Source organism: Ovis aries, chromosome 3, assembly GCF_016772045.2.
Source record: "Ovis aries strain OAR_USU_Benz2616 breed Rambouillet chromosome 3, ARS-UI_Ramb_v3.0, whole genome shotgun sequence".
Classification (NCBI taxonomy): domain Eukaryota; kingdom Metazoa; phylum Chordata; class Mammalia; order Artiodactyla; family Bovidae; genus Ovis; species Ovis aries.
In genome coordinates, this window is record NC_056056.1 from 199,914,158 (window position 1) to 199,936,724 (window position 22,567).

At 37.9% G+C, this 22,567-nt stretch overlaps 1 protein-coding gene across 20 annotated transcripts in view; it reads left to right on the forward strand.

The window, feature by feature from the left end:
* EPS8 (epidermal growth factor receptor pathway substrate 8) overlaps nt 1-22,567 on the forward strand; it is a 213,212-nt gene that overhangs the window by 180,147 nt on the left and 10,498 nt on the right. For 14 of the 20 annotated variants that reach the window (XM_060413377.1, XM_060413375.1, XM_060413366.1 and 11 more), the window contains 5 exons: nt 4,639-4,772; nt 8,383-8,482; nt 10,010-10,153; nt 11,336-11,371; nt 19,954-20,176. In XM_060413377.1, the coding sequence (XP_060269360.1) occupies nt 4,639-4,772; nt 8,383-8,482; nt 10,010-10,153; nt 11,336-11,371; nt 19,954-20,176 (637 nt within the window). The remainder of the gene's footprint in view (nt 1-4,638; nt 4,773-8,382; nt 8,483-10,009; nt 10,154-11,335; nt 11,372-19,953; nt 20,177-22,567) is intronic. The other 6 variants (XM_060413379.1, XM_012175300.5, XM_042247482.2 and 3 more) reach the window with 1 other exon arrangement.

Consider the following 22,567-nt stretch of genomic DNA (forward strand, 5'->3'; position numbering starts at 1 on the left):
TCCTGACGCTCTCAGTTACCTCTCACCTCGTTGTCATGGTGACAGTTGCTCTGTTTCCCTGTGAAGCCTGAACCCAGCCAGTATCACACCTCACAGCCTGCTGGCTCTCCTCCCTGCCCTTCATGCCAGAGCTCTTGAGCCCTGATGATCCCATCTTTTGGACTCTGTACTTTCTCTGCTTATCAGGAAATTGCCTCGCTGCTGCTGGGCTCATTTTTCCTATGTTCCTCTTCCATCATCAGACCCTCAAGACAGTCCCCTTGGACCCAGGACCTCTAAGCCTGTTCCAAGCTGCTCTTTCCTGAATGCCTCATTTCTTTCTTTCTTTTACTTTTTTTGCTTCATACTAAGCTTTCCCAAGTCCTATCAGCCTGGCTAGAAGGCCAGAGCTTCTCCTGGACTCGAGTCCTAGGTCCAAATGATGACTTACACCACTATTACACCCTGAGGAGATCGTAAAATTTATTGCTTCTTTTATGATCTTTGGTAGGCTTTAGACTAATTTATGGGGAGAGCAGATCGAGGGATTCAAATTGGGTATGTTATCTCTTCACATTCCTTAAAAATGAGTTTTTCTGTGACAGCAAATTAAACACCATTTAAAGTGGAACCAAATCAAATAGCATGATTGGAACCCGAGGAGTTAGACAAATGAGGTCTAGTTGGAAGGAGAAAGACAAAATTCATGAGTAGATCCTCCTCAAAGTCCTGTTCATTTCCTTTATTGAATTTCTTAATTTTCTCAGATCCCTGTGGGTATTTACAGTGTGGCAACTTTGATATCAAGGAATGAAATAGCAAATCAAAGTAAATCCTCATTTTTAGGGAGAAGCATTTATATAAATTAAATTTCTTAAAATCAGTTCTTTGGACAATAGCCATAGTGTTATAAAAGAATGGTTAAATTCTGAAATTTTGCAAATAAAGCAAATATACTACTCTGAAAATAATCTTTTTCTACTCTGTTTTTTCTCTGGCTGCAGATAATGGTCGGGGTGAATTCTGTAATTGCCTTTCCCTCTAATTGCGTGATTAAAAAGATGACTTCACAGTTCTTGGCCCTGGTTAGCAGACATATGTCCCTAGCTGTATTTTATAGTTCAGACCTCATCACAGTGAATTTTCCCTCCTCATAAAGGGTGACTTTTCTAGAGGAAAAAAAATGTAATCAATCATGAAATTATGATACACTTGCTGTTGCTATAGTTACAGCTGAGTATTTTCAAATCATGAAATTTCTTGCTTACAGTCCTCAGACCTTAAAGAAGGAAATTTATCCATTTAATAATGAATGCCTCAGAAATTCACTTTTGTGAGTTGTCTTTCAATTTGTGTATTTAAAGAGAGAGTAATATGTCCTGGCTTCCAGTATAAAAGTTTGTCTACTCTCAGTGAATAAGTATCTTTACAAGAATTATTGAGAATTCTTCCTTGTAATGAGTTATCATTTTCCCACGGTAAACTATTTTCCATTTTATGGCTTGAGCACTTATTCAGACATTTGAAAAAAAAAGGAACTGAAAAGCACCTGCTAGCAGTTCTTGGGGATTTTATGCCTTAAAATTTTGTTGGAAAGGAGGCTAAAGTAATGGTGATTTAACAATGCAGAAAATGCAATCATCCCCAGAAGAGAGATTTTATTATACTTTAGTGCAACTATAGTAGATGCATTCAGGACAAGACTTGGGTGATTCAGGATCTGGTGATTTTGTTTTGAATTGAAAGGCATAGGTGATGAGGAGTGGCAAATATGGGTGACGATACTCTCTTTCCTCAAAACCAGCAGCCGCCTAAACTACGTTGTATAGTCATCACAGTTAGTCAGTTGTCATCATTTCTTTCCTCCCTGCTAATATTCCCAGTTATTCTCAAAACCAGTGATTTCATACCATCTGACCACACTGTCATGTTCAGAGCCAGGCAGAAGGTGTGGGTGGTTCTTGTTTCTTCAACTCTTCCCTTCACAATAGCGTTTAATAAAGATGGCCTGATCATCTAGTGCCTGTGCTCGCTCCTACGGATGTGATACACAATTAAATTAAGCCATTTGTTCTTTATTTTTTACTTAGAGTTTCATAGAAGTGTAATCAACAAATAAAAATATAAGCTTTTTAAAGTCTACTTCATTGTGATTCGATGTAGGTATACATTGTGAAAGGATTCCCTGCCCTCCATCTAGTTAGTTAACACACCCATCGCCTCACATATTTATCTGTTGTTGAGAACATTTATGTTCTACTCTTTTAGCAAGTTTTAATTATATAATGTTATGCACTGTAGTCCCTGCATTTTACATTAGATCCTCAGACCTTATTTATTTATGGCTGAAAGTCTATACCCTTTTACCAACCTCTCCCTATTTCTCCCACCCCCGCAAGCCTGGCAACCACTTTTTTACTCTCTGTTTCTATGAACTTGATTATTTTCTTTTTTACACACCACATATATCAAGTGGTGTTTGTCTTTCTCTGCCTGGCTTATTTCATTTACCATAATGCCTTCAAGGTTTATCCATGTTGTCACGATGGCAGGATTCTCTTCCTTTACATGACCAAATAATAGCCCATTGTATATTCACGCATACTGCATCGTCCTTATCCACTCATCTGTAGTGGACTCATAGGTTCTTTCCATATCTTGGTTATCATGAATAATGCTGCAGTGAATTTTGAGGTTCAGAATTCTCTTTGAATTCCTATTTTCATCTTCTTCAAGATTATACTCAGTAGTGGGACTGCTGAATCATATGAAAGTTCTATTTTAGTTTTTTGAGAAACTTTCATAACTGTTTTCCATACTGGCTGAACCAATTTTCATTCCCACTAATAGTGCGAAAGGGTTCCCTTTTCTCCACATCCTTACCAATGCTTGTTATCCTTTATCTTTTTGACAATAGCTGTTATCAGGTGTGACATGATATCTCAGTGTGGTTTTGATACCCTTTTTCAGGATGATCAGTGATGTTGAACACCTTTACATAATATGTCTATTGACCATTTGTATGTCTTTGGAGAAATGTTTATCCAATTCCTCTGCCCATTTCCTAATTGGATTGTTTGCTTTTTGCTATTGAGTTAAGTTATTTATATATTTTGGATACATGGTCAGATACATGATTTGCCCCATCTCACAGACTGCCTTTTCACTCTGTTGATGGTTTAAGCTAAGGTATTCAAATAGTAAAAATTATTTATCTGTATTTGTATGTTAAGTGCAGCATCCTGGTAAATATTCCACAGGAGTTACATGAAATGGGCATTTTGACATCAGCAGCAGTCCATTGGAGACATCTTCACCTCCTCTGTCTGTGGATGAACTTAGCCCTATGCCTGCCAACTTAGTCTCTAGAATTAACTATAGTAAACATGCATTCAAAACTTTTCTGAAACATTCCCAGTTTCAAATATTTTGTCCCAGTGAATCCATAAGCAGTTGAAATAGCCAAGGAATTCTAATGCTTTAGGGTCTGTTGTACAGTTACCACGTGCGTGCATGTCTGCTAAGTCACTTCAGTCGTGTCTGTCTCTTTGTGACCCTATGGACCGTTGTAGCCCGCAAGGTGGGCAGGCAGGTTCTTTACCACTGATGCCACTTGGAACTAGCTATCACAATTCATTGTATATAAGGAAACAATACAAGAATCCTTAGATGAGCTTTTTTGTTTGCCTTTTTTTTTTTTTTTTTTTGCCATATCTTTAAAGCTATGCTGCTTAATGGGACCCATAGATAATGATTCTCCCTTTTAGTAGCCCAGTAGGCTCACGTCTGTTAACTGTGTTAATTGTGTTAACTGCAAAAAGAAATGACTTCAGCATTTTCTTATCCTGTACTATTGGCTGTCAAGATCAATGTTTTTCTGTGTTTCTGTTAATAGTAAATCTGATAATAGTGCTGCCATTTTTAAGAAAAACATAGTGTCCATGTACATTTAAAATTAAGAATAAAGAGAGAGTATTATAATTTTAATATGTAGAGTTCAGAGGATTTTCTTGCAGTAGTATTTCCTTTGGTAGGGTATTAAAGGTTTGTTTCTTAAACATACAAAGCAAAGATTAAGAGTTTTATTATTGTTGTTTTTCAACCAGTTTTTTTTAATACAAGCTGTTAAAGTCTGCCTAATACCAAAATCACCTATTATTGAAATTTCAGAGAAAAGAAGGCTTCCCAGGTGGCTCAGTGGTAAAGTATCCACCTGCCAATGCGAGCGATACAAGAGATGTGGATTTGATCCCTGGGTGGGGAAGATCCCCCGGAATAGGAAATGGCAACCGACTCCAGTATTCTTACCTGGAAAATTCCATGGGCAGAGGAGCCTGAGAGGCTACAGTCCATGAGGTCACAAAGAGTCAGACACGACTGAGCCACTCACACAGAGGAAAGAATTTCTTGTTTTTATACCTGGTTATTTCTGGAATTAAGATTTAGTCTTTGCATTGATTACCTTTTTTTTATCATAAGTAGGCCTTTGCCAAAAATGTATCACCCTTCCATTTCATATACATTAACACGTAATAAGAGTCAATCGCTTGAAAATGAAGTTGATCACAGTGTAGTAGATGGTTGGTTCTTGCTAACGGATGCCAGTGCTCATGCAAACAGTTGTGGTGATTTTTTAACCTTCCCTGCTTTGTCTTTCAGCACTCCAGTGCATCAGAGTATCCTTCAGCTGATGGGTATACGGCATTCAATAACATTTATGGAAGAGGGCCCCATTCGGACCAAGGGGAGGCTGCTGTTGCTTTTAAGCCAACTCCTCTTCGCCATGTAGATAGGTAAGTTTTCATTGGCCTGATTTGGAGAGCTGTAGATGATTATCTCTGGCTTAACACAGATAGAGGTGCCAGTGTCTGCATTGTTCACTACTTCTTTAAACTTCCCATCTAGTAATTATTTGTTAAAGTTTCAGCTGCTCCTTTGTAGCACTGGCTTTGGTGAGCAAGGTCTCCAATCTATAATTCTAACAACACAAATGCCATTGGATGACTTTCCATGTTTTAAAAGATGCTTCTGACAGAATCTGTGAATTAAGAATTGTTTTGAAACTCTAGTGTGTACCAGATGGTCTCTAAGGATCTTTCCAGCTCTGTAACTTTTAAAGGAAATAATTTCTATCTTTGTCTCTCCCAGCAAAAACAAACAAACCCTCCTTTAGATAGGTTTAAAGTACTTAAACTAAATATAAACTGAATATTTAAATAGAATCAATGCCTTATTTACCATTTTACCATTTCATTCTGTATTTCATTTTTACTTTTCAGTTTCATACTTCATTTATTTTCCCATGTTTACTCTCTCAAAAAATTCAGTATAGGCAAAAATGGAGAATTAAGATGAGAAAGAAACAAATTGCATTGAAATAGGTTCACTTTTTCCATCTTATTTCCAATGTAAACTGTATGTGAGGCTTATATGGAGATAACCCATGTACATAAGAGAAAGGAAAAGGTGAAACAGTGATAACAAAGGTGTAGGAGAATGATCATTCAGATGAAGTGGGGTAGAGAGCTGGCCCCAGTACTTTCCTATCTCAAAGCATCTCTTACTATGAGTGTTAGACACCCTTAATTTCAGTATATATTTTTCCTTACTAGAATCTAGACAAGGTGGGGTTAAAATTTTATTTTTGCCGGGAGTGATAACAGAGGTAATACTTGAGTAAAATGATATGGAAATTATACAGTTATTATTCTAAGGGCACTAGTATCATATTAAATTGAGTACAAAGAAAAGTCAGCAATGAGTAATACATTTTGAAAATGTCAACTTATGAAAGAAGTTTTAATTATAGATTCAATTTTTAGTAGATACAGGTGAAAATCAGTTTTGAAGTTTAAAAATTATATCATTGAAATTCTTCTTGAGTAACTTGTTCCTCATCCTAATATTATCCTTTTTCTTTTTTTTTTCTGTCTTAGCTGTGATGATTCTAGAAATTATTTCAGATTAGTGAAGGAAATTCCATTAGTGAAGGGATATTCAAGCATAGAGACCTTAAAACTGTCAATATTTAGCCAGAGAAAGAATTTTTTAAAGGAGTAAATTGAATATCTCAGTTATCTTCAGGGGTCCAGTCTCTCTCAGCTGGGTTTATTATTAACAGAAGCTGAATAGTTAATAGACACCTGGATCATTGATGTTGCTAAGAAAATTTGTCATCATTCTTACAAAAACTGAAAGTTTTCTGGTCTGAAATATAATACAGAGATTTGGAGTTTGTTTTTTTATAATTATTATTAAACTCTTACTATATGCCAGAAATGCAGTAAATACCATATGAAGTATATTCACTCTTCATTGAAATTATAGTGCCATTTAGGGAAAGCACTTTTTGAATTCAGAGCCCACACCTTTGAGGGATTATAGTTTGCTGCTATTCAAAAGCAATTTGTGGCTTTTTTTAGAAGTCTCATATCATTACCTTCTCTGTGTCTGCTCTATATCAGGGGTGTATCTCTATATGCATACTCTGTATCAGGGGTGTATGTCTATGTGCAGACTCTGTATCAGGGGTGTATGTCTGTGTGCAGACTCTGTATCAGGTGTGTACCTCTATGTGCAGGCTCTGTATCAGGGGTGTATGTCTATGTGCAGACTGTGTATCAGGGGTGTATGTCTATGTGCAGACTCTGTATCAGGTGTGTATCTCTGTGTGCAGACTCTGTATCAGGGGTGTATGTCTATGTGCAGACTCTGTATCAGGGGTGTACCTCTATGTGCAGACTCTGTATCAGGGGTGTATGTCTATGTGCAGACTCTGTATCAGGGGTGTATGTCTATGTGCAGACTCTGTATCAGGGGTGTATGTCTATGTGCAGACTCTGTATCAGGGGTGTATCTCTATGTGCAGACCCTGTATCAGGTGTGTATCTATTACTGCAAATCAGAAACAGAGACCATACATTTTGATACATGCTAGATCTCTTAAGAAGCATTGGTACATCTAAAAAATTGCAAAGTGTGATTCTCAGATTGATGACTATGGTCAGTGTCTTACCCATGTTTAATCTATAGAGGGCAAGAAACTATAAACCGTGAAGATGTGTAAATTCTAAAGCACTTTGTAAATGCATGCTGGCAGTTACTTCTAAGACGTACAAAATAGCAAAGACTGTCCTGCAGCCCCCACTGTGACTCGATATTACAGACGATCTAGGTGGGCAACAAGCTGAATGGCCACTTCACAGGGGAAGAAAGACCAAGCATCTTTAGTTCCTACCGGCTTTTTCTCTGACAGAAATATATGAGGAAACGTGGGAATGTAAATAGAGGAGAAGATTAGGGAGTAAAATTAATTTTAAAATAAAGTTATTATTTCATTATTGCAATGAAAATATTAGTATACTGTTGATATGTCTGGTTTTATTATATTATATAAAAGCATTTTAAAATTACGTTGTTAAATTTGTTGTCATTTAATGATTAAAGGAACTGTTTGGTTTTTAAAGAAAGTTTCCTTTTAAAAAATATACATGTTCTTGATAGTTGGGGAATTTGGGATGGACATGTACACACTGCTATATTTAAAACAGATAACCAACAATAACCTACTGTATAGCACATGGAACTCGGCTCAATGCTATGTGGCAGCCTGGATAGGAGGGGAGTTTGAGGGAAAATGGATACATGTATATTTATGTCTTGAGTACCTTTGCTGGGCACCTAAAACTATATATAATGCTGTTTTTGTTTTTTACATAACATTGTTAATCAGCTGTACCCCAATACAAAATAAAGCTTTTTAAAAATATACATATTCTTACTCTTAAAATAAGTTTATAGTAAATTAACTAACAAATTAAGAGGTGTTATTTGTCTTGTACTTAATCCATACCTTCCTTTGCAATATAGATAACAAGACAAAGATTTCCTAAAAATTAACACTTAGTCATAATGTTTTCATAGATATTTGGTTTTTGAATTGAAGTCATTGCTTGAATCAGTGAAATCAACATATAATTTAAATTACCACAATTGGAAATTATCACCAGTCTCTCTTAATTTTATGACACATGGTAACATTGATCATTATCCTGGCCCTTCCATGGTACAAATGTTGGTTTACAAAACAATATCCAATACTTTGGATATTGGATTTAATGGACAAAGAATTCAAAGATTTGCATTCTAGATTTGGCTTTGCACTAACTAGCTTTGTGATTTTGCATTATTTATTTTTACCCTGACCATAGTTTGTTCATTTTAATGGTAAAATCGCCAAAGTTTATTTTAGTTCTCGTATTCTATAAGATATAATCAAATAACTACTATCTAAATAACTTGTCCAAATGGTTTCTGGTAGAAATTGGCTTGCCTTAGCATTTTACTTTTGTTTTTCTTAGGAAAAGCTAGCAGGGTGATCATGTTTTTTCTTTCTTTTTGTAGAAATTATGATCTACAACCCAAGAAATACGCCAAATCCAAGTATGACTTTGTGGCAAGAAACAACAGTGAGCTCTCAGTTCAAAAGGATGATATTTTAGAGGTAATAGAATTTTACCTTTTTATACTCTTAGTAAAGTAAACTTATTGTTTTCCTTTTCCAGCGTATATCTAAACCTTCCTCAAAGAAATGCTGAGCTCAAGAAATTATTCTTTGGTATATTTTACCTTTCCAAGGATACAGCATATTATAGATATCTGTGTCTGTTTAGGAAGGGATATCTGATTTGTCTCTTTTGTGTTTGTTTCGTGGGGAATGTGGTTGGATTTCTTGGCTTACTTTGGCCTCTTCTTTCTTCTGGCCTTTCTTTTCTCTGGAATCAAGGCTGATTATCACTTCAGATGTAGGTGGACCATAATTTTTGTTTTAATTGCAATATAATTGCTTTACAATGTTGTGTTTCTGCTGTACAACAAAGTGAATCAGCTGTGTGTGTGTGTGTGTGTGTGTGTGTGTGTATGTGTGTGTATTTATCTCCTCCCTCTTGAGCCTACCTCCTACTGCCCCATCCCACCCCTCTAGGTCCTCATAGAGCACTAAGCTGAACTCCCAGTGTATGGAGTTACTGGGATAACTGGATAACAGATAACCACTGGTTGTCTGTGTTACACATGCTAGTGTGTATGTGTCAATGCTTCTCTCTCAATTTGTCCTACCCTCCCCTTCCACACTGTGTCCACGTGCCCATTCTCTACATCTGCATCTCCATTCCTGCCCTGCAAATAAGTTCATTAGTGTCATCTTTTAGATTCCTTATATATGCATTAATAAATGATATTTTTTCTCTTTCTGACTTATTTCACTGTTTGACAGACTCTTAAGTTCATCTGCATCATTATAAATGACCCAATTTCGTTCCTTCTTATGGCCAAGTAATATTCCGTTGTATATAAGTACTGCATATTCTTTATCCATTCATCTCTCAGTGGACATTTAGCTTGCTTCTGTATCCTGGCTATTGTTAATGGTGCTGCAGTGAACGCTGGGGTGCATGCATCTTTTTGAATTATGGTTTTCTCAGGGTATGTGCCTAGTAGTGGGACACCATCTTATTTTAAAAAGAGAGAACATTTCCTCCTTCCTGTTTTAGTACCCTTGCACAAATGTACCCAGCAGTGAGTGTGTTAATGGTTTTGGGAATAATCCACCATGACCAAAATCTCTTTCTTTAGTTATAACTGAGACGTCATCTTTTTTAATATATAATGTGGCCAAGTCATAATAGTTATTATAAAAAAAAAGTTTTAAAATATATTTCCTGTCTGTTCTAACAGTGGAAACAATAGACGTTTTCCAAGTGACTCATCTTAAACACTTCTGATGCCACAAATAGTTAAACATTTTTGGGAAGTAATATGGACCTGGGGTGGAATGGTACCATACCTGTTCTGTATTACTCATTGTAATTCTTAGTGTAATTCCTAAGAATCATTTAACCCACAGTATGTTGGGGTTGAGTCAGTGTATTAGAAGTGAAACCATTTGCCTGGTCTAAGAATAAAGATTGAACTTCCTTCATAGATTAGTTTGGTACAGAAATGACATCCTTATTTTCTTGCATGATGACAGATCCTTGATGACAGGAAGCAATGGTGGAAAGTTCGAAATGCAAGTGGAGACTCTGGATTTGTGCCAAATAACATTTTGGATATCGTGAGACCTCCAGAATCTGGATTAGGACGAGCTGATCCACCTTACACACATACCATACAGGTAATTATGATTTTTGAGCAAAAATTTAACTTTTTCAAATTTTTAGATTCATTGCCCCTCAACAGCACTTAAACACTTTTTATGTACTAGTCATTTTGAGACTTCACTGATTGTATAATTTATACCTTTGTTTCCCTAGGTTGCTGGGACAGTGGCTAGGGACGTAAGGAAGAATTGTACATATATTTTCTGATTTACCTCTTCAGGGAATTGCTTAAGATCTTTATCTCAGTGACTGTTTCTCTGAATACTGTGTTTTTCTACCATATAATATTTTTGACATTTGGAGAAATATTGGGTTACCCAAAAGGTTCATTCAGGTTTTTCCTTAAGATGTTACAGAAAAACTTGAGCAAACTTTTTGGCCAACCCAGTAGAGTTTCTGCCTCTTCACCCTTACCCAGAGCCCTCCTGCCCAAGGGTCCTGATAGACGATGGCACTGAGACAGTGGTTGGAGTGTCTGCCAGTTCATCTTCCCCAGACTTTGCTCTCATCCTCTGAATAGACTGATTATAGTCTGTTTGCTTTCAACTTTCCGACTGTTGCATCCTAATCCCTTTTTAAAAACTACCTTCACATGGCAGACCCTCCACCCAATTTTTAGCACCATTATCTTTCTTCACATTTGGTGATCACGTGAGACTTGGGCCAGTACCATCTGCTTTTGAATCCGTGACCTGCTCTCTAGAGTCAGACCTGTCAGCAGAGATGGAATGGATGGACTGTCTAGTCTTTGAACCCGCGGTGACTACCTTCCCATGGCCCCGGGAAAATTCTTTTCATTTTCAGAATTTTGAGCAAAAGGTCCCATCTGACTGCATAATAATTTCACAGATTTGAGTGGAAGCTGAAACTATGTAGAATATGCAGTGAAATCGTGAAATTCCATGGGCTTAGTAAAACACAGGTTGTCCACGCCTAGAACTGTGGTCATGTGCTGTTACCATCATCCTGTCACACAGCATTCAAGCCCAGTGCACGTCCCACAGTTATCCGGAGAGACATCTGACCTTACTGGACTTCCAGAATCAAGCAAACATTTAAAATAAAGAATCGACGTACAATTTATATATCTTGATAACGTAAAGTGATGGCAGTGGGAATCCTGTTTGCTGTGCTTATGTTTGGGCCGGCCTTCTTATGTATCATGTACTTATTTTATGTTCATCATTTGTCATTAGCTCTTGATGCCAAAGAAGGAGTTTGAGTTATTCAAGGTACGGTCTACTCTCTTTCTCATGGATTTTTGAAGTGAATTTTCTAATCGAGTCTTAATACTTTTTTCTTTCCTAAGTTCTTACTTTTCTGATTTTGTGATGTGATTACCTGACCAAATATAAGCTTCTGTCTGGTTTGTAAATATCAGTTATTTGTGTTCTTTGCTATAGAGGTTTTGACTGAATGCCTTAAACAGTGTTAGAGTGTATGCCTAAACCAGTGATAGAGTGTATACCCTTTGAGCTATCACAACTGTTTTTTTTTTTTTAACTTGTTTGTTTGTCTTGGGGTAGAGCTGATTAACAATGTTGTGATAGTTTCAGGTGGACAACGAAGGGACCCAGCCATATGTGTACATGTGTCCATTCTCTCCCAAGCTCCTCTCCCATCCAGGCTGCCACATAACATTGAACAGAGTTCCCTGTGCTATACAGGAGGCCCTTGTTGGTTATCCATTTTGAATATAGCAGTGTATATGTTGTAAGCACTGTTTTTAATATTTAACTCATGGTAAACAATAAGAAGCACTATTCACAATTCACAAAGGATATCCTGAGTTGCTATATGTGAACAGAAGCCCAGATTTTATATATAAAGTGTTAGAAACACTTAGCCAACTGTGTTTTTATTTGTGTGCTTGGTTGCTAGGAATGGCAAACTCCCATAAAATAAGATACCTAAAACTTGCAAATACAAACGTGAATTCTAAGTATTTTTGCCCACTTGAGATTTCCTGGGGAGTTTAACCTCTCTTACCCTTTCCTGTTTACTGTTCAGTCTTCTTTTTCTTCAGTTCAGATTCCTGGCTTGGGCCATAAGTTGACTTTCTGTTTAAAGGTTCCTTCTGTCTAAACCTGAATCAAAACTATGAATACATATCATAGGTAGAGTACTTTCTGAGAACATAAAATCTATTTCTCCTTCCTTGAACAGAGCCTCAAGCTGATATTTTTTGTCAACTTTGGCAAAACCAAGAAATTTTTTAAGTGCTCATGGGTTTCAGGAGTTTGCTTGGCTACTTTATGTAAATAGAAACTTGTAGGGATTGCTTGTTTGGGCTGTTTTCCTTTTAAACTTTTCAACACTATCTGACTGTCTGTTGAAATTTTCTGGATATAGCTCTGAATGTGGCGAAGTACATAGAAATGTGGATAGAAGCCGTGTGTGTATGTGTGCATGCTTAGCTTGGAAACACCACTTTTAAAAGGTATTAAAAGCAATCTATTTTTTTTAACACCTCCTGAAAACTTTGGTCTGATCCCAGCAAAACCACCAAAATCTTGTAAAATTTTAATAAGCAAGCTTGAAAATCTGCTATCTGGCATAAATATGACTCTGAAAGAATTCCTATTCTCAAAGTATTTGTAACACACTCAGAGAAAGGTGACTAGATAGAGTGAAAAAGAAAAGAAAAATAGCCTGAGAAATATTTGCCAGTTATTTTATCTCTACAAGTGTTACCAGATACTTTAAAGTATCTAAATAAAAATTATGCAGCTGTTTTCAGAATGACAATAAATAAAGATGCCACCGTATTACTGGTTTCAGTAATCCTAACACCCTAATCTGATAGAACTCCACTGGATTACAAACATATTAAAAGTGGATTCTGTGTCTTATTCATCTTTCATCCATTCACCTTGCAAATATTTATTGAATGCTAGCATCTCGCACTTGATGAAGACTAGCACTGAGCAGATCCTCTATAAAAGCATGCTGCCCAGAATCAAATCTCCGGGCCATCTCCCCTGGCTTTGCCCTTACTTTGTGTTCGTGTATCAACAGCAATGACCCTCTCTCTGCTCAGAAGTGACTGACCCTTTTCTCGTTATCTCATCCATCCAATGATACCAAAATTTTACAGAAATTTAAAGAAACTTCTTAACGAAAACATTCTAAATCTCTGTACTGTACCACAGAAAGATGCTCAGGCTCTCTGCCATGTCCGTTAAGGACCTCACAAATACTAGGATATTTAATTCCTACCTCAAACTTGTGAAGTCAGTACATTTTATGTATCAGGAAATTTAAGTACGGAGAAGGAGCTTGCCCACAATGACACAACTGCGTGAAGCCAGGATGGGGCCCTGGGACTCTAGAATCATAACCCACGCTCTGGTATACTTGACTGACATGGGAAATAGTGCTTAGAAAAGATTGATACCCTGTTTTGCATAGGCATAGAGTGTTCACTGTGAAAGGTGAAAGTGTTCATCACTCAGTCACGTCTGATTCTTTGCAACCTCATGGACAGTAGCCCACCAAGCTCCTCTGTCCATGGAATTCTCCAGGCAAGAATACTGGAGTGGGTAGCCTTTCCATTCTCCAGGGTGTCTTCCCAACTCAGGGATCAAATCTGAGTCTCCTGCATTGGCAAGTGGAGTCTTTACCCCTGAGCCACCTGGGAAGTACTTGCAGCATCTGCAAGGCACTGAATTTTTAAAAGGCACAGTGTTAGGACTGTTATTTTCGTATGCTTACATTTCTTGTAAATAAGTATATATAGTGGGCTGGCCCAAACATTTGTCCAGGTTTTCTATGCCATGCTCCTGAAAAGCCCAGACAAATTTTGGGGGCAATCAATAACTAGTGGCAGTTGCTAGAAGAGGGGCATGAGAACAGCCGTTGCCTGTGGCTCACGCACTTTTGGGTAGAGATTGTCTGCTGTTGGCAGGGATGCTCGTACCTGGCACCAGTCTGAAATAGTTGTTGAGTTGCCACCTGATGTCCCCGCGAGTCCAGCCTGCTTAAGATCCTCACACTTGGAGTGAATTTTAACAGCTCTCTGTAAAGACAGCCGTTCCCACCGAAAGTGTTTTCCCCCATGGCTTCAGCAAAGTTTTAAAATTAAAGGGAAGGGAGGTAATAAAGAATTTATGAAAGATGCAGGACATTAAAAAAAAAAAGGTTGGATGAAACCACTGGGAAAAAGAAGTAAATGTTCCTGAGAGATGATGGAGAAATGAACATAAATGACCTACCTTTTGATGAAAATACTGTCATCGAGCATTCCAGGCTTTTGGCTTACTTTCACTGGACAACACATGGACCTCCAGGATGCTTCCTGCCCTCCTGGCATCTACTTGCCGCATCAAGTTTCCTGTAGGTCTTCTGACTTGACTTCCTGGTGTCTTGCACTTGGACTATTTGTCTATCAAAATCACCCTTTTGCCGACATAGGTTTTTTAAAATCATGCTATATGGTATATCTCTATTTTTTTAATTTATTTTTAAATTGAAGGATAATTGCTTTACAGAATTTTGTTGTTTTCTGTCAAACCTCAACATGAATCAGCCATAGGTATACATATGTCCCCTCCTTCTTGAACCTCCCTCCCATTTCCCTCCCCATCCCACCCCTCTAGGTTGATACAGAGCCCCTGTTTGAATTCCATGAGACATATAGCAAATTCCCATTGGCTATCTATTTTACATATGGTAATGTAAATTTTCATGTTACTCTCTCCATACATGTCACCTTCTCTTCCCCCTCCCCATGTCCATAAGTCTGATCTCCATGACATCGATTTTCATGTTGAATGCCAAGTCTGAAACCAAACTCTGCTCTTCTATTATTTCCAGTATCCTCAGAGGCTTGACTGAAGAACTCTTTTCTTTATTATTATTGTTAAGTCTCTGCTTATTATTATTATAGATATGCTTCCCTACCAAGATGCATATAATTTTGAGTGTCTGGTCATTATGGTCCAGTAAGTTCAACAGAAAGTTTTCCTGTCTGCTCCATTGCAGAGCGAGAGATGTTGTATTATGGAGACAGCTCCAGTCTAGGTCCTGGTAGATGAGGATTTTAATCCTGGCTCTGCCACTGAGTAGCTGTATGACCTTGAAGAAGGCATCTCCTCAGGGTATATGCCAAGTAGTGGGATTGTTGGGTCATACGATAGTTGTATTTCTAGTTTTTAAAAGAATCACCATATTATTCTCCACAGTGGCTGTATCAATTTACATTCCCACCAAAAAAGCACGAGGGTTCCCCTTTCTCCACGTCCTCTCCACCATTTACTGTTTATCGATTTTTTTGTTGATGGCCATTCTAATCAGTGTGAGGTGATATCTCGTGGTAGTTTTGATTGGCATTTCTCTAATAATAAGCGATGTATCTTTGCATGTATTTATTTGCCTGTATATCTTCTTTGGAGACATGTCTGTTTATGTCTTCTGCCCATTTTTTAAATTGGGTTTTTTTTGTTTTTCTGATATTGAGCTCCATGAGCTACTCGTATATTATTTTTCTGTGCTCCACTTTGCTGAGTTGTGAAATGGAAGGGACCAAGTTTCATGATCTCGAGAATCTGGTCTAGATATAAAATTCCTTTATATTCCATATGCATGTGTAAGTAGCCGTAAATTAGAAGTGGAGATGTTTTCTCCAGGTGGATACTACACCACTAGCACTACTGATTTCAGCTCCTGTTACGAATGCGCTGTTTTTCAGGTTCAATATTCAGATATTGCTGGGCAGAGGGGAAAAGTTTACTGAAGATGTCTTTATATTCATTCCAGCAGACCAACATCCTAATAATATTCAGTTCTTAAATTTTTTTTTTGAAGTTAATCTTAGAACACTCTATTCATCTATTAAGTAGGGGCATGGTCTTTAGACTGGGATGGTGGATGGTCTTAGATACTTTTATTCTGCTTCATGCATGGAAATTTTTCCAAATGTTTCTTGCAATAATTTGAATAATACCTACTCTTTTTCTCTCTTTCCATGTATATAGAAATTCCTGCCCAACATGCATGTGTACACAATTATAAAATTTTAAGTGCTTACAAGTTCAACTTGCTAAAAAATCATGATATATAGATGTATTTCCTTTTGTAAAGCAACTTATAAGAAGAATTAGTCTTACATGTAATGAACTGTAGTTATATTCTTTATGAACTATAAGATGAACCCTTACTTTAGTGTTTTAAACACAATACTTGGATACACAAATCATCACTGAAAAACTCCACACTGTTTATACTATAGTGTGAGTCTATATAATTTGTTTTATATGACTGGATAGTGGTGGAAATTAATTGTATATTTACAGGCTCTTTCTCTGGTTGATTTGTGGGCAGGTAATTTTACTGCCAAAACCTAATTATCTCACACTCTGTGATATTTGATGTGAAGTATAATTGATATTGTTGTAGTTCCATCTCCTATGTTAAATTTTCTCATTTGACATGATTTGCTCCATTTTCCTAATAGCAATTACTTGGCGAGCTGTCAGAGGTAACCCACATTTATTCCCTCAAGGCACTTCTTTTTTGATGTAATTTTTTGGATTCAATCTCTGGACTTAACACCCTCCAAATGTTCCAGCTGTGCCTAGTTTTCACTGCAGTATGCCAAAGAGACTAAATTTAGAGGGGAAAAAAAATGTGTAGATCCATTTTTAAGAACAGTTCAATTTTAATGGCTTTGTTGGCCTTGCTTGCATAATTTCCCCTCTGAAGCAGTATCTTGCATGAATCAAGAGCTTATTGACAAATCTCTTTCTTTAATCCTTGAGAATTTCTACTTAGCTTTAGTGGCTACAGAAAAGTGACTCACTGGATTTAATTATCGACAGAAAGTACATGTTCCATGTGTGCTCACTCGCTCAGTCACATGTTCAACTCTTTGTGGCCCCATGGACTCTAGTCTGCGAGTCTCCTCATGGAATTTTCTAGGCAAGCATACTGGAGTGGGTTGCCATTTCCTGCTCCAGGGGATCTTCCCGACCCAGGGATCAAACTCAAGTCTCTTGCCTCTCCTGTGTTGGCAGGCAGGTTCTTTACCACTACCTCCATCTGGGAAGCCAACATGTTCCATGGAATCTAGCAATTCTGACTTTCAGAGAAAGAGAAAAAAACCCAAGAGAGATTTTGTTTTAAGCGGAACTTGAAATATATTTGTGGGAGATAAAAGACAGGAGTTAGGAAGTACCGATGATGATAGAGAAGTAGGGCCACACCGAGATGACCCATCATCCCTGTCTGCTCACTACTGAGGGCTCCAAAGGGATGTGGGACTTTCAGTGCTAACACTGGGAGGGTCCCAGGGAAAATGGGAATAGTTGGCCAAGATTTCTTTTTGGGTTTGGAGACTCAGCACCCTTGGTTCAGGAGAAGAAAGTTCGGGGTGGAATTCTACTCTCTAAGACTTTCCATTAAGTTGATGGGCTCTCTACTTCCAACCAGAAGTAACCGAGAAACAGTTAGGGGAAGAAGGGGAAGAGCAGTGACTGGGTGGTAAGTAGACGACAGTGGAGAAGATGGGGGCACAGAGAGAGAAAAGTGATTTCACGAGTCAGGCCTGATTCTCTTTCCTTCCCATGGAGGATGACTTAGCCATTTCCATGGAAAAGCCACCTTCGTTTCGGAACAGGTTGTGGTGATTTAAGGAAGGCACTCCCTGCCCCATCCCTTTTTTACTTCAGGGGTTGGAAGCATGAGGCAGGTAGGAGGCCCACAAAAAGGGGGAAATATGCAAGTAAATAAAATTTACAACCTAATTCATGAAACATTTTCCTTTGGTTTCTCTGCATATTATATATATATATATATATATATATATATATATATATCTATCTATATATATATATATATATATATATCTTAAGCCTGTGATAGGTTATACTGACAAACTTATATTATGTAGCAATGACAGATGATTGAAACGAGGCACAGAAGATTTGGCTAGCCTGTGTGCAGGCTTGATTGTGACAATAACACAGGTATTCAGCTGTTCACAGTATTATTTGATGGCTAGCAAAACACGAGCTGTTCTTGTTTTTTTGAAAGCAGAAAAATATGAATCATATCATGGAATGCAGAAGCTGATAGCAATTTTTGGTTTGTTTAAGTGTTAAAAGCAATCATTTAAATGCTGACACTTTTGAAATCCTAACTTGAGAATTCGCTAACCTTTGACGAAATCATGTGCCAAGGACATTTTTGTCAAGGGAACACTGTGTGTATGTCAATCAGATGACATTGGTGTGTGCTAAGTGTTACAGGTCTGTGATGTTTGCTGTATTTTTGATTGCTCGAAATATTTTATTGGCCCAAATATAGGAACATTGTTTTGTAGATGATAATAACAATGTACTCGATTATCGAATATTAGGAATGTTTCCAGGCCTTGGATGTGGAGGGGCCGGCAAAGTCTGTCTCTCTCCCATCTGACTCCACGGCTTGCTCTGTGAATTTAACTGCTCCTCGCTCCCATCCCCCTCCAAGAAACAGCAGCAGGACAAATTCTTCTCTCAGTTCTTCTCCCATCCTTGGCTCATAATTCTCCTGCCTCCCCTGCCCACGGGAGGGTGAATGGCAGCTTTTAAAGGGACAGCAGTGAGCCGGTGCTGCGTCCCCGTCCGGTTTCCACAGGTGTTACTCATTTGCTGTGACGGTGCCTCTGAGGATGGTGTGTTGTTTCTTAAGTAAGAAACAGTGATGAATGTGTGTGGTGTGTGTTTTGATATTTTTGATCTCTGTGGAAATTGGGAAGGCCTCTCTTAAAATCAACACTGCCTTATATTTGGGCCAATTTAGAAATTAAAAAACTCTTCTAGACAAAGAACCAGATTACCAAAAGGCTTGATTTTTGTATTCTATTGTCTAATCCTGAATTTCAGAATAATTACAATTGTGCCAGTACTGTATCTAAACTTTACCTAAATTATAAGTCATTGCTCTGTAGCTTTGATCTGATCCAAAAAATTGCCTTTTGAGAATTTGGAACTTATTCTAATACAGTTATCTGTTATTTTGTTTAAAGCTTTAACTATTGTTTTTAGTTTAATAGGGAATATATATATATAAAGATTATTTTATAATAGCCTAAATCATTTAAAAATTACTGAAAGTTATATATTCTGTCACATCTGCCTTTTAAAATGCAAATCCCCACATGACCTTTTTTCTAATAATATGCTTTTGAGATGTAGTCATAAACATTTAATGAAAGATTATCTCATGACCCTCACCACAGTCCTATTTTTAACAAGAAATTTAACAAATTAGCTTTAACATGATGCCCCAAAAGGTTATGGTTTGAAAAAATTAACAGTATTCTAAAATTGTTTATTTTAAAGCACAATCCTTTTATCTATTGAAATATTATCCCTCTTAGTAGAAAATTACTTGGAAACAACAGAATTAAACACTTTTGAATAAAACATGCATTTAAAATAAGGAGTAACTAATGCCTTAGATTGTTGATATCAGAACTCTTTTGCCTACCCTGCTGTTGTATGATTTCTGGCTCGAATTTAGTTTTCTTGTCATTTATTACTGTCATCAGTACTCCTGTTTGCTATCGGTATGTACTTTTGACTGCTGAATTTACGTTTTGATTCTGAACAAATGTGTAGGATATTTAAAAGTAATTTTTAATAATTGTTGCATCATGTAGGATTGGAGGGTTATATGTGTGCATGTGTGTGCATTAACACACCCACAAATCTGCTGTGGATCTGCAAGTCAGTTTACAAATAAATAGCCAACAACATCCAAAGTGTAATTTATTTTCCTAGCCTAGGTTTATATCCTCACAATTCTGAATGAACTATTTGTTTCTTCGTAGAAACAAAGGATGGAGTATGGCCCAAGAGCAACCGACGTTCCTTCTGCCCCATCACCTCCTCCAACACCAGCTCCTGTCCCTGTCCCCCTCCCGCCTTCCACTCCAGCACCTATTCCTGTGTCAAAGCTCCCGGCAAACATCACCCGTCAAAACAGCAGCTCCAGCGACAGTGGTGGCAGTATTGTACGAGACGGCCAGCGACAAAAACAAGTTCCTGTGGACCGTAAGTTTCCCAGGGAGGCAAAAATACTCAGTTTCTCCTGTGAATGAAAAGCACTACTAGGTAAAAATTTTTGAGTGTTGTTTCTGCTGGTGTATGCTAAGTCACTTCCGTCATGTCCGACTCTGCGACGCTATGGACTGTAGCCCGCCAGGCTCCTCTGTCCATGGAATTCTCCAGGCAAGAATACTGGAGTGAGCTGCCATGCCCTCCCCCAGGGAATCTTCCTGACCCAGGGATTGAACGTGCATCTCCCGCAGCTCCTACATTGCAGGGATTCCTTACCACTGAGCCACTAGGGAAGCCCCTCTGCTGGTAATAAATATTATTAAATATATTTAATAGTCCTTTGTACTTGCATGGTGCTTCATTGATTGCAAAGTCCCTTATATCTCATTTCTTATCCTCCAAGTAATTCTAAGAAACAGGAAGTCCTCTTTACTCTCTAATGTGTATATTTCTACACATATTCCAATATATTGTGGTGGCTGAATGCAGACTCTGAAGCCGGACAGGCTTGTCTGTATAGTGGAACATCACTTGCTGGCCATGAGACCTTCAACAATGTAATTATTTTCTCTATACTTTAATATCTGACTCGTCGTAAACCCATGGACTCTAGCCCACCAGAGTACTCTGTCCATGGGATTTCCCAGGCAAGAATACTTGATTGGGTCGCCAGTTCCTTCTCCAGGGGATCTTCCTGACCCAGGGATCAAACCCAGGTCTCCCAGATTGCAGACAGATTCTTTACCATCTGAGCCACCAGGGAAGCCTAAATATATATATCTGAAACTGTTGGGTGTTGGTTCAGGGCTCTGAAGAGCTCTAGTACCATAGTCCTTTATGTCTCAGTGCAGAAAAAGAATTCAGTGAGAGGCACAGAGACAGATAAGAAGTGATTTATTACAGTAGGACACTTGTGAGGCTTATGAACTGGGCGACAAGGGATGCCCTGCCCCAAGAACTTACTGGGCTACAGTTTTATAATCAAAGGGAACATCAGGAGGGGAAAAAGAACTTCTTTGTCTTTGTTGAATGGATGTCATGCTTCCATCATCAGCTCCTCCTCCAGGTCAGGCAGGGGAGTTTTCTTGTCCCTGCCTCGTGAAACTAGGTCCACAAATTATTGTTTATGTGTGCACAGAGCATGTCCCAGGGATCACTGACTTATTGAGCTCGCTGGGCAGGATGTGGGTCTCACCCCACCGTTGTCCTATTGTTTTGGGATGTCTCGTGCTTCTGCTGCATGGTTTTGTGGCTAATCATGTCTGCTTGGTTTTGTGGTTAAGCAAAGCTACTTTCCTGAGTAATCATTAACTTGCAGGGGTCTCCCATATTTTTTACTTACAATCGTCTAGTGGGATTAACTATTTAACCACCTACTTGGCTTCCCTGGTGGCTCAGATGGTAAAGCCTGCAATGTGGGAAAGCCAGGTTTGACAGCTGGGTAGGGAAGATACCCTAGAGAAGGAACTGGCTGCCCACTTCAGTATTCTTACCTGGAGCATTCCTTGGACTTAAGAACCTGATGGGCCACAGTCCGTGGAGTCACAAAGAGTTGGACATGACTGAGTGACTAACACTTTCACTTTCTTTCGTCCCTTTACTCTGTCCCTGTCATATATATGGTGTGCATACACACACACACAGAGTCACGCTAGCTTAATATAATTAGTTCTGGATTCTGTTCTTTTCTCATATAAACATACTTTTACTGTAGATGATCACTCTATTTTCTTTACTTTCATTATTATTTATACTGTTGGAGTAACTCGAAAATTCATCTTCATGTGAAATCTCGTCTCTGGCATCCAGATACATGTCTTGAACTATTAACTTTATAGCTGGATGGGATACTTGAGATTCAAGTTTTTATCTCGGTAAATCATAGCCCCATCTATTCAGTTGCGGTCCTTCTTGATAAATTAAAAGTTTTTTTTTTTTTTAAAAGAAGACACTGAAACTATTACTGTTTAATTGTTCTAGAAATTCTGGTTAAGTACAATAAGCACAAACCTACTTTTATACATTACTTTCTCAACTGAAGTATATTAAATTTTAAATTACCTTCTTATCCATATCTTGATCTTACCAAAGAAACTAATGGAAAAATGAAGTTTTGGAAAAATGATGAACTTTTTTTGTGCAGCAAAAACAACTATGCCTGCACGCATGTGTGGTTGAGAGTGTGTGTATAATTGGCTACTAAATTTTAAAATGGCTATATTTCCGTTTGTTTTTTAAAAGGTTGCTTTTCTTTCTTTTCAGACAATAAAGACACAGTTTTGAGATGAGAAAGTTCTATAAATGTTTTTGTTGATTTCCCCAAGGAAAATATTGCTGTCAGAGAGTTTCTTCATTCTTACCACCAGTTTATAATATCTCCCTTCT